The sequence below is a fragment of the Entelurus aequoreus genome, linkage group LG09 (assembly GCF_033978785.1).
Source record: "Entelurus aequoreus isolate RoL-2023_Sb linkage group LG09, RoL_Eaeq_v1.1, whole genome shotgun sequence".
NCBI lineage: Eukaryota > Metazoa > Chordata > Actinopteri > Syngnathiformes > Syngnathidae > Entelurus > Entelurus aequoreus.
Genome location: NC_084739.1, coordinates 6,503,764 through 6,516,106, shown reverse-complemented (window position 1 = coordinate 6,516,106; position 12,343 = coordinate 6,503,764). Strand labels below are relative to the sequence as shown.

Genomic DNA, 12,343 nt, shown 5'->3' with positions numbered 1-12,343 from the left:
CTCTAGCGCCCCCTAGGAAGAAAACACAGACAAAACTGCTCCTAGGAAGAAAACACAGACAAAACTGCCTGTAACTTCCAGTAGGAATGTCGTAGAGACATGAAACAAAAACCTCTATGTAGGTCTCACTTAGACCCCCAGCAAAAATCAACAGGAAGTTTGCAATTCCCCCTTCAAAACAAAAGTTTTATGAAAACATTATCTCTTCAAACATTATCTCTTCTGAGCGTGTTTGTCGTGTCGGCTTCAAACTAGCACAGGAGAGAGATTGAACCCTTCTGATTAAAAGTTGACGAAAGAGTTTTAATTACTGCTCCGGTTTGGATTTTATGCGCTGTCAAAGTCGGTCCCGTCCATCGCTGCTTGCAGCTTTAATTTTTGGTTGTTATTACAATGTCTAGAGCAGGGGTCCCCAAAATTTTTGACTCGGGGGCCGCATTGGGTTAAAAGAATTTGGCCGGGGGCCAGGCTGTGTATGTATATATATATATATATATATATATATATATATATATATATATATATATATATATACACTGCCATTCAAAAGTTTGGGGTCACATTGAAATGTCCTTATTTTTGAAGGAAAAGCACTGTACTTTTCAATGAAGATAACTTTAAACTAGTCTTAACATTAAAGAAATACACTCTATACATTGCTAATGTGGTAAATGACTATTCTAGCTGCAAATGTCTGCTTTTTGGTGCAATATCTACATAGGTGCATAGAGGCCCATTTCCAGCAACTATCACTCCAGTGTTCTAATGGTACAATGTGTTTGCTCATTGGCTCAGAAGGCTAATTGATGATTAGAAAACCCTTGTGCAATCATGTTCACACATCTGAAAACAGTTTAGCTCGTTACAGAAGCTACAAAACTGACCTTCCTTTGAGCAGATTGAGTTTCTGGAGCATCACATTTGTGGGGTCAATTAAACGCTCAAAATGGCCAGAAAAAGAGAACTTTCATCTGAAACTCGACAGTCTATTCTTATTCTTAGAAATGAAGGCTATTCCACAAAATTGTTTGGGTGACCCCAAACTTTTGAACGGTAGTGTATATATATGTGTGTATATATGTACATATATACATTGTCATTATAATCCGTTTTGTCATTTAACATTTATGTTCATCAACATTTAACATTGTCACGTTATCGATGGGAAAATTCATTTTTAGACAATATGATTTGCCTGAGCGACTAGGAGACACCAAGAGTAACAAGTGGTAGAAAATGGATTAGGAAGGAAAGATTTTTTAAAAAAGTAATAATTAAAAAAAAAAAAAAAAACGTTTTTTTTTTTTTTTTTTTACTTGGGACTTCCTGTGGGCCGGATTTTGGATGCTGGGGGGCCGGATCCGGCCCGCGGGCCGTAGTTTGGGGACCCCTGGTCTAGAGCATGTACATATGTAGTTATTGCGGAACAGACACATCAAATTTCATTTAGAGCTTGTTATATAATTGTTGCAATTATACAACACCGGGTGAATGTGGTAGTCAAAATAGCTGGCTTGTTGCAGTGGGCTCAAACAGGTTGTATTCCCTCCACTACATCACTGCCTGAAGTATTTTCTCTATACATGGATAGTATACATTCTACCCTTGCGTTTTGTTCTGATCTAAAAGTTGTATCTCTAAAAAATGTAGTTAATTGATCAGCCTGAACTAAAATTCCATGACTTTGTCCACAAAGAGGATATCAACAGACACACCAGTTCTGGGGAAAGGAATGTTCCTGAATGTGTGGATGTAATTCCTTTTAGTATGATAATTAGAGCCATTATCCATTTACATTTACATTGTTGGAATTTGGACACTTTTGTCCAAAGCGACTTACCAGGCCGACACTATTGTCTACCCTGAGCACTTGGTGGTCCACCACCTGTTGCTGATGTGATGCCACGCAACACATTCCAATGACGTCATTGCATTTTGTAAACAACATGACAGTATCTGAGGCGGAAAAGAAAGACAAAACTATAGAAACTCAGACTCTGGCTTGATTCATTCCGAGAGAAATGCCTGCGGGTGGTACCAGACGAGCACAACTCTGTGGATGAGATGATGATGCAATACAGGATACACCAACACACGATGCAGAAAGTGTGATGTTCGCCTTTGTTTTTACAGGCGACGGGGAATGTTTTTAGGACTTTCACCACCAATGAAAGTCGTCATGAAAAGAAAAAAAGTGGGGGAAAAAGCGTTTTATAAGAGTTTTATCTTGTTTTATATTTTTTATATTTGTAATAGATGACTTCATAAAAATATAACTAATGTGTGATTATTATTAATGGTATATACCGTTATGGGGATAAGTAAGCAATCAACCCTGCAAATGTTTGTTCAGACAATGTGAGTACAAATACAGAAATTCTGCTCCCGTCAAAGCCCAATGTTGCAATATTACAACATTTCTCTAAAAACATAAATAAACATTTTTTTTTTAACTCTTCAATTTCTGCATTTCTCCTACAGCAACATCTGAAAGGTCCCTTTTTTTTTTTTTAGGTTTTTCTATATTTGGGTCTTACAGGGTTAAAATTAGAGATGTCCGATAATATCGGTCTGCCGATATTATCGGCCGATAAATGCGTTAAAGATGTGAACAAAAGCATGTATTGTCTGTGTGATGATGTAAATGAGGTGTGGTTGTATTGTATATTAAGTATGTGTCCATGAAAGGGCATTTTATGACTTTTTTCTTAATACTTGTGTATGATTTTATTGTCATAATTGTATTGCATGATTTTTGTATCCCTTTAATTTAGGTAGCCAGGGACTGCAGATGGAAATTAGCTATTTAGCTATAATCTGGTACAGAACATATCTGTCTTTGAGCTTAATGTTTCTGTACATTGTCCCTTCAAATAAAGACTAAACTAAACTAAAATGTAATATCGGAAATTATCGGTATCGGTTTTTTTATTATCAGTATCGTTTTTTTTTGTTTTTTTTTTTTTTTTTTTATTAAATCCACATAAAAAACACAAGATACACTTACAATTAGTGCACCAACCCAAAAAACCTCCCTCCCCCATTTACACTCATTCACACAAAAGGGTTGTTTCTTTCTGTTATTAATATTCTGCTTCCTACATTATATATCAATATATATCAATACAGTCTGCAAGGGATACAGTCCGTAAGCACACATGATTGTGCGTGCTGCTGGTCCACTAATAGTACTAACCTTTAACAGTTAATTTTACTCATTTTCATTAATTACTAGTTTCTATGTAACTGTTTTTATATTGTTTTACTTTCTTTTTTATTCAAGAAAATGTTTTCAATTTATTCATCTTATTTCATTTGATTCATTTTCTAAAAAAAGTACCTTATCTTCACCATACCTGGTTGTCCAAATTAGGCATAATAATGTGTTAATTCCACGACTGTATATATCGGTTGATATCGGTATCGGTTGATATCGGTATCGGTAATTAAAGAGTTGGACAATATCGGCATATCGGATATCGGCAAAAAGCCATTATCGGACATCCCTAGTTAAAATGTAATATCGGAAATTGTCGGTATCGGTTTCAAAAAGTAAAATGTATGACTTTTTAAAACGCCGCTGTACGGATAAACCTTAAAGGCGCTGCCTTTGCGTGCTGGCCCAATCACATAATATCTACAACTTTTCACACACACAAGTGAATGCAACTCATACTTGGTCAACAGCCATACAGGTCACACTGAGGGTGGGCCGTATAAACAACTTTAACACTGTTACAAATATGCGCCACACTGTGAACCCACACCAAACAAGAATGGCAAACACATTTCGGGAGAACATCCGCACCGTAACACAACATAAACACAACAGAACAAATACCCAGAACCCCTTGCAGCACTAACTCTTCCGGGATGCTACAATATAGACCCCCCGCTACCACCAAACCCCCCCCCCCCCCTCATCTCCTGAATTCAGAGGTCTCAAGGTTGGCAAGTATGCAGTAGCGTGTATGAGAGTGTTTTACTAGTGTGTGAGAGAAAAACATTTCAGTAGTGTGTATGAGAGTGTTTCAGTAGTGTGTATGGGTGTGTTTCCCCCCTCCCAACCCCGCCCACTTCAACCTCCTCATGCTCTCTCAGGGAGAGCATGTCCCAAATTCCAAGCTGCTGTTTTGAGGCATGTTAAAAAAAAAAAAAATGCACTTTGTGACTTCAATAATAAATATGGCAGTGCCATGTTGGCATTTTTTTTCCCATAACTTGACTTGATTTATTTTGGAAAACCTTGTTACATTGTTTAATGCATCCAGCGGGGCATCACAACAAAATCAGGCATAATAATGTGCTCATTCCACGACTGTATATATCGGCATCGGTAATTAAGAGTAGGACAATATTCGGAATATCGGCCAAAAAAAGCCATTATCGGACATCTGTAATAATAAGCAAAGCTTGCTCTTACCTCATCATTTTGGGCGAGCAGTTGGGCGAGTTCCGCATCCCTCCGTTGCGCTGCTTTTTTTTGGGCGAGAGCGTGGACGGATGCTCGTCTTCGACTGCAAACACACGCACAGAGTGTCAGAAAGGCAGACGCGTGGGGAAAGGGAGCTGGACCTGACATGAAAATAAGTCACCGTTAACACAAAAATCAATCAAAGCAAACACAACAGCAACAACAACAAAAAATAACAAAGTGTAAAAAAAAAAAATAATAATAATTAATAACTCCAAAATATATTATTAGTAATGACTGATCTTATAGGCAGGAGAAAAACCAATTGATGACCTGAAAGGTGAATTCTGGGGCCTTCAGTTTTTTTGTGGACCTCTAGCAGTCTGCATCAGAGTGACCATGCCTAGCTAACACCATTAATTGCCATGTGATCCCAGAGACTGTCACTATCAGGAAGTTGCGGGCCAAAGCAATGACAATGAGATACAGTAAATAGAGGTTATGGAGAGATGGATCTGAATTTTTTTTTTTTTTTTTTTAGATTCTTAACTATCCGAAGCCCCGGCCCATTATTCCACACTGCAAAAAGTCCAGCGTTCAAAAACGAGAAGAAAAAAAATACAAAAAGGTAGGGGTATTTTATTTGAACTAAGCAAAATTATCTGCCAATAGAACAAGACAATTTGGCTTGTTAAGACTTTCCAAAACAAGTAAAATTAGCTAACCTCAATGAACCCCAAAATACCTTAAAATAAGTATATTCTCACTAATAACAAGTGCACTTTTCTTGGTATAAAAAAAAAGAGACCTTTTTGCTCAATATGTTGAAAAATATTCTTAAATTAAGTAAATGCTAGTGCCATTATCTTGACATAATGATATGCGCTCGGCATCATGATTTTTTTTTTCATGCTTGAAGTAATGAATTATTACTTTAAAAAAGTAGTTTTATACTTGTGAGTGTTGATGACACAGCTTTGCAACAGTTGATATTCTAGTTTCAAGCATGTTTTACTCAATATAGGTCATCAAATCTCAGCAACAAGCTGTAATATCTTACTGAGATCATTTAGGACCAAAACACTCTAACATAAAATCTGCTTAGTGAGAAGAATTATCTTATCAGACAGAAAATAAGCAAATATCACCCTTATTTGAGATATTTCATCTTACTTACATTTCTACGGAGCTCCTTAAGGGACATGGGGGAATTTTTTTTTTTGTATAATTTATTTTTTTATTTTTTAGACATGTATCTCGTGCACACGAGAAACTTTTTATAAAATTATAAAAAAATAAAAAAATAAATGTATGTGCGCACGGGATAGTTTCTCGTGCGCACGAGATACATGTCTAAAAAAAAAAATTCAAAAAAATTATACATTAATTTTTTTATTTTTACGAGATACATGTCTAAAAAAATACAACAAAGAAAAAATTATATACAATTTTTCTCCCCCATGTCCGTTTAGGGGCTCCGTACAAGTGCACTTTTCTTGGTAGAAAAAAAAAGAGACCTTTTTGCTCAATATGTTGAAAAATATTCTTACATTAAGTCAATGCTAGTGCCATTATCTTGACATAATGATATGCGCTCGGCATCATGATTATTTTTTTTGATGCTGTAAGTAAGGAATTATTACTTTTAAAAAAGTAGTTTTATACTTGTGAGTGTTGATGACACAGCTTTGCAACAGTTGATATTCTAGTTTCAAGCATGTTTTACTCAATATAGGTCATAACATCTCAGCAACAAGCTGTAATATCTTACTGAGATCATTTAGGACCAAAACACTTAAAACAAGTAAAACACTCTAACATAAAATCTGCTTAGTGAGAAGAATTATCTTATCAAACAGAAAATAAGCAAATATCACCCTTATTTGAGATATTTAATCTTACTTAGATTTCTACGGAGCTCCTAAAATGACATAGGGGAAAAAAAAATTTTTATAATTTATTTTTTTTAATTTTTATTTTTTAGACATGTATCTCATGCGCACGAGAAAGTTTTTATAAAATTATAAAAAAATAAAAAAATAAATGTATAATTTTTTTGAATTTTTTTGTGTAGACATGTATCTCGTGCGCACGAGAAACTATCTCGTGCGCACGAGATACATGTCTAAAAAAAAATACAACATAAAAAAATATATATAAAATCTGCTTACTGAGAAGAATGACCTTATCAGACAGAAAATAAGCAAATATCACCCTTATTTGAGATATGTAATCTTACTTAGATTTCTACGGAGCTCCTAAAGGGACATGGGGGAATTTTTTTGTATAATTTATTTTTTTTATTTTTTATTTTTTAGACATGTATCTCGTGCGCACGAGAAACTTTTTATAAAATTACAAAAAAAAAAAAGTTTTTTAAATGTATAATTTTTTTGAATTTTTTTTTTTAGACATGTATCTCGTGCGCACGAGATACATGTCTAAAAAAAAATACAACATAAAAAAAATTATATACATTTTTTTCCCCCCATGTCCGTTTAGTGCACTTTTCTTGGTAGAAAAAAAAAAAGAGACCTTTTTGCTCAATATGTTGAAAAATATTCTTAAATTAAGTCAATGCTAGTGCCATTATCTTGACATAATGATATGCGCTCGGCATCATGATTTTTTTTTTCATGCTTGAAGTAAGGAATTATTACTTAAAAGTAAAACACTCTAACATGAGCACCCTTATTTGAGATATTTAATCTTACTTAGATTTCTACGGAGCTCCTAAAGGGACATGGGTGAAAAAAAATGTTGTATAATTTATTTTTTTTATTTTTTATTTTTTAGACATGTATCTCGTGCGCACGAGAAACTTTTTATAAAATTACAAAAAAAAAAATGTTTTTTAAATGTATAATTTTTTTGAATTTTTTTTTTTAGACATGTATCTCGTGCGCATGAGATACATGTCTAAAAAAAAAATACAACATAAAAAAAATTATATACATTTTTTTTCCCCCATGTCCGTTTAGTGCACTTTTCTTGGTAGAAAAAAAAAAAGAGACCTTTTTGCTCAATATGTTGAAAAATATTCTTAAATTAAGTCAATGCTAGTGCCATTATCTTGACATAATGATATGCGCTCGGCATCATGATTTTTTTTTTCATGCTTGAAGTAAGGAATTATTACTTAAAAGTAAAACACTCTAACATGAGCACCCTTATTTGAGATATTTAATCTTACTTAGATTTCTACGGAGCTCCTAAAGGGACATGGGTGAAAAAAAATGTTGTATAATTTATTTTTTTTATTTTTTATTTTTTAGACATGTATCTCGTGCGCACAAGAAACTTTTTATAAAATTATAAAAAATTAAAAAAATTAATTTATAATTTTTTTGAATTTTTTTTTTAGACATGTATCTCGTGCGCACAAGAAACTTTTTATAAAATTATTTAAAAAAAAAAAAAAAAAAGTATAATTTTTTTGAATTTTTTTTTAGACATGTATCTCGTGCGCACGAGAAACTATCTAGTGCGCACGAGATACATGTCTAAAAAAAAATACAACATAAAAAAAAATTATATACATTTTTTTCCCCCCATGTCCGTTTAGTGCACTTTTCTTGGTAGAAAAAAAAAAAAGAGACCTTTTTGCTCAATATGTTGAAAAATATTCTTAAATTAAGTCAATGCTAGTGCCATTATCTTGACATAATGATATGCGCTCGGCATCATGATTTTTTTTTCATGCTTGAAGTAAGAAATTTTTTCATGCTTGAAGTAAGGAATTATTACTTTAAAAAAAGTAGTTTTATACTTGTGAGTGTTGATGACACAGCTTTGCAACAGTTGATATTCTAGTTTCAAGCATGTTTTACTCAATATAGGTCATAACATCTCAGCAACAAGCTGTAATATCTTACTGAGATCATTTAGGATACCAAACAAAACACTTAAAACAAGTAAAACACTCTAACATAAAATCTGCTTAGTGAGAAGAAGTATCTTATCAGACAGAAAATAAGCAAATATCACCCTTATTTGAGATATTTAATCTTACTTGGATTTCTACGGAGCTCCTAAAATGACATAGGGGAATTTTTTTTTTGTATAATTTTTTCTTTTAATTTTTATTTTTTAGACATGTATCTCGTGCGCACGAGAAACTTTTTATAAAATTATAAAAAATATAAAAAATAAATGTATAATTTTTTTGAAATTTTTTTTTTAGACATGTATCTCGTGCGCACGAGATAGTTTCTCGTGCGCACGAGATACATGTCTAAAAAAAAATACAACATAAAAAAAATTATACAAAATCTGCTTACTGAGAAGAATGACCTTATCAGACAGAAAATAATCAAATATCAGCCTTATTTGAGATATTTAATTTTACTTAGATTTCTACGGAGCCCCTAAAGGAAGATGGGGGAAAAAAATGTGTATAATTAATTTTTTTTATTTTTTATTTTTTAGACATGTATCTCGTGCGCACGAGAAACTTTTTATAAAATTATAAAAAAATAAAAATAAAAATGTATAATTTTTTAGAAATTTTTTTTTGGACATGTATCTCGTGCGCACGAGAAACTATCTCGTGCGCACGAGATACATGTCTAAAAAAAAAATACAACATAAAAAAATATATATAAAATCTGCTTACTGAGAAGAATGACCTTATCAGACAGAAAATAAGCAAATATCACCCTTATTTGAGATATTTAATCTTACTTAGATTTCTACGGAGCCCCTAAAGGAAGATGGGGGGAAAAAAAATGTGTATAATTAATTTTTTTAATTTTTTATTTTTTAGACATGTATCTCGTGCGCACGAGAAAGTTTTTATAAAATTATAAAAAAAATAAAAATAAAAATGTATAATTTTTTTGATTTTTTTTTTAGACATGTATCTCGTGCGCACGAGAAACTATCTCGTGCGCACGAGATACATGTCTAAAAAAAATACAACATAAAAAAATATATATAAAATCTGCTTACTGAGAAGAATGACCTTATCAGACAGAAAATAAGCAAATATCACCCTTATTTGAGATATTTAATCTTACTTAGATTTCTACAGAGCTCCTAAAATGACATAGGGGAATTTTTTTTTTGTATAATTTTTTTTTTTTAATTTTAATTTTTTAGACATGTATCTCGTGCGCACGAGAAACTTTTTATAAAATTATAAAAAAAAAAAATAAAAAAAAGTATAATTTTTTTGAATTTTTTTTTAGACATGTATCTCGTGCGCACGAGAAACTATCTCGTGCGCACGAGATACATGTCTAAAAAAAATACAACATAAAAAAATATATATAAAATCTGCTTACTGAGAAGAATGACCTTATCAGACAGAAAATAAGCAAATATCACCCTTATTTGAGATATTTAATTTTACTTAGATTTCTACGGAGCCCCTAAAGGAAGATGGGGAAAAAAAAAATTTGTATAATTAATTTTTTTTATTTTTTATTTTTTAGACATGTATCTCATGCGCACGAGAAACTTTTTATAAAATTAACAAAATAAAATAAAATAAATGTATAATTTTTTTGAATTTTTTTTTTTAGACATGTATCTCGTGCGCACGAGAAACTATCTCGTGCGCACGAGATACATGTCTAAAAAAAAATACAACATAAAAAAATATATATAAAATCTGCTTACTGAGAAGAATGACCTTATCAGACAGAAAATAAGCAAATGTCACCCTTATTTGATATATTTAATCTTACTTAGATTTCTACGGAGCTCCTAAAGGGACATGGGGGAATCTTTTTTTTCTATAATTTATTTTTTTTATTTTTTATTTTTTAGACATGTATCTCGTGCGCACGAGAAACTTTTTATAAAATTATAAAAAAATGTTTTTTTAAAAATGTATAATTTTTTTGATTTTTTTTTTTTAGACATGTATCTCGTGCGCACGAGATACATGTCTAAAAAAAAATAACAACATAAAAAAAATGATATGCATTTTTTTTCCCCCATGTCCGTTTAGGGGCTCCATACAAGTGCACTTTTCTTGGTAGAAAAAAAAGAGACCTTTTTGCTCAATATGTTGAAAAATATTCTTAAATTAAGTCAATGCTAGTGCCATTATCTTGACATAATGATATGCGCTCGGCATCATGATTATTTTTTTTGATGCTGTAAGTAAGGAATTATTACTTTTAAAAAAGTAGTTTTATACTTGTGAGTGTTGATGACACAGCTTTGCAACAGTTGATATTCTAGTTTCAAGCATGTTTTACTCAATATAGGTCATAACATCTCAGCAACAAGCTGTAATATCTTACTGAGATCATTTAGGACCAAAACACTTAAAACAAGTAAAACACTCTAACATAAAATCTGCTTAGTGAGAAGAATTATCTTATCAAACAGAAAATAAGCAAATATCACCCTTATTTGAGATATTTAATCTTACTTAGATTTCTACGGAGCTCCTAAAATGACATAGGGGAAAAAAAAAATTTTATAATTTATTTTTTTTAATTTTTATTTTTTAGACATGTATCTCATGCGCACGAGAAAGTTTTTATAAAATTATAAAAAAATAAAAAAATAAATGTATAATTTTTTTGAATTTTTTTGTGTAGACATGTATCTCGTGCGCACGAGAAACTATCTCGTGCGCACGAGATACATGTCTAAAAAAAAATACAACATAAAAAAATATATATAAAATCTGCTTACTGAGAAGAATGACCTTATCAGACAGAAAATAAGCAAATATCACCCTTATTTGAGATATGTAATCTTACTTAGATTTCTACGGAGCTCCTAAAGGGACATGGGGGAATTTTTTTGTATAATTTATTTTTTTTATTTTTTATTTTTTAGACATGTATCTCGTGCGCACGAGAAACTTTTTATAAAATTACAAAAAAAAAAAAGTTTTTTAAATGTATAATTTTTTTGAATTTTTTTTTTTAGACATGTATCTCGTGCGCACGAGATACATGTCTAAAAAAAAAATACAACATAAAAAAAATTATATACATTTTTTTCCCCCCATGTCCGTTTAGTGCACTTTTCTTGGTAGAAAAAAAAAAAGAGACCTTTTTGCTCAATATGTTGAAAAATATTCTTAAATTAAGTCAATGCTAGTGCCATTATCTTGACATAATGATATGCGCTCGGCATCATGATTTTTTTTTTCATGCTTGAAGTAAGGAATTATTACTTAAAAGTAAAACACTCTAACATGAGCACCCTTATTTGAGATATTTAATCTTACTTAGATTTCTACGGAGCTCCTAAAGGGACATGGGTGAAAAAAAATGTTGTATAATTTATTTTTTTTATTTTTTATTTTTTAGACATGTATCTCGTGCGCACGAGAAACTTTTTATAAAATTACAAAAAAAAAAATGTTTTTTAAATGTATAATTTTTTTGAATTTTTTTTTTTAGACATGTATCTCGTGCGCATGAGATACATGTCTAAAAAAAAAATACAACATAAAAAAAATTATATACATTTTTTTTCCCCCATGTCCGTTTAGTGCACTTTTCTTGGTAGAAAAAAAAAAAGAGACCTTTTTGCTCAATATGTTGAAAAATATTCTTAAATTAAGTCAATGCTAGTGCCATTATCTTGACATAATGATATGCGCTCGGCATCATGATTTTTTTTTTCATGCTTGAAGTAAGGAATTATTACTTAAAAGTAAAACACTCTAACATGAGCACCCTTATTTGAGATATTTAATCTTACTTAGATTTCTACGGAGCTCCTAAAGGGACATGGGTGAAAAAAAATGTTGTATAATTTATTTTTTTTATTTTTTATTTTTTAGACATGTATCTCGTGCGCACAAGAAACTTTTTATAAAATTATAAAAAATTAAAAAAATTAATTTATAATTTTTTTGAATTTTTTTTTTAGACATGTATCTCGTGCGCACAAGAAACTTTTTATAAAATTATTTAAAAAAAAAAAAAAAAAAGTATAATTTTTTTGAATTTT

General features: G+C 31.2%; 1 protein-coding gene across 1 annotated transcript in view; it reads right to left on the bottom strand.

Annotated features, from left to right (window-relative positions):
* LOC133657833 (calcium-activated potassium channel subunit alpha-1a-like) overlaps positions 1-12,343 on the bottom strand; it is a 217,402-nt gene that overhangs the window by 110,311 nt on the left and 94,748 nt on the right. The window contains exon 7 of the mRNA XM_062059616.1: positions 4,424-4,517. Within this exon, the coding sequence (XP_061915600.1) occupies positions 4,424-4,517 (94 nt within the window). The remainder of the gene's footprint in view (positions 1-4,423; positions 4,518-12,343) is intronic.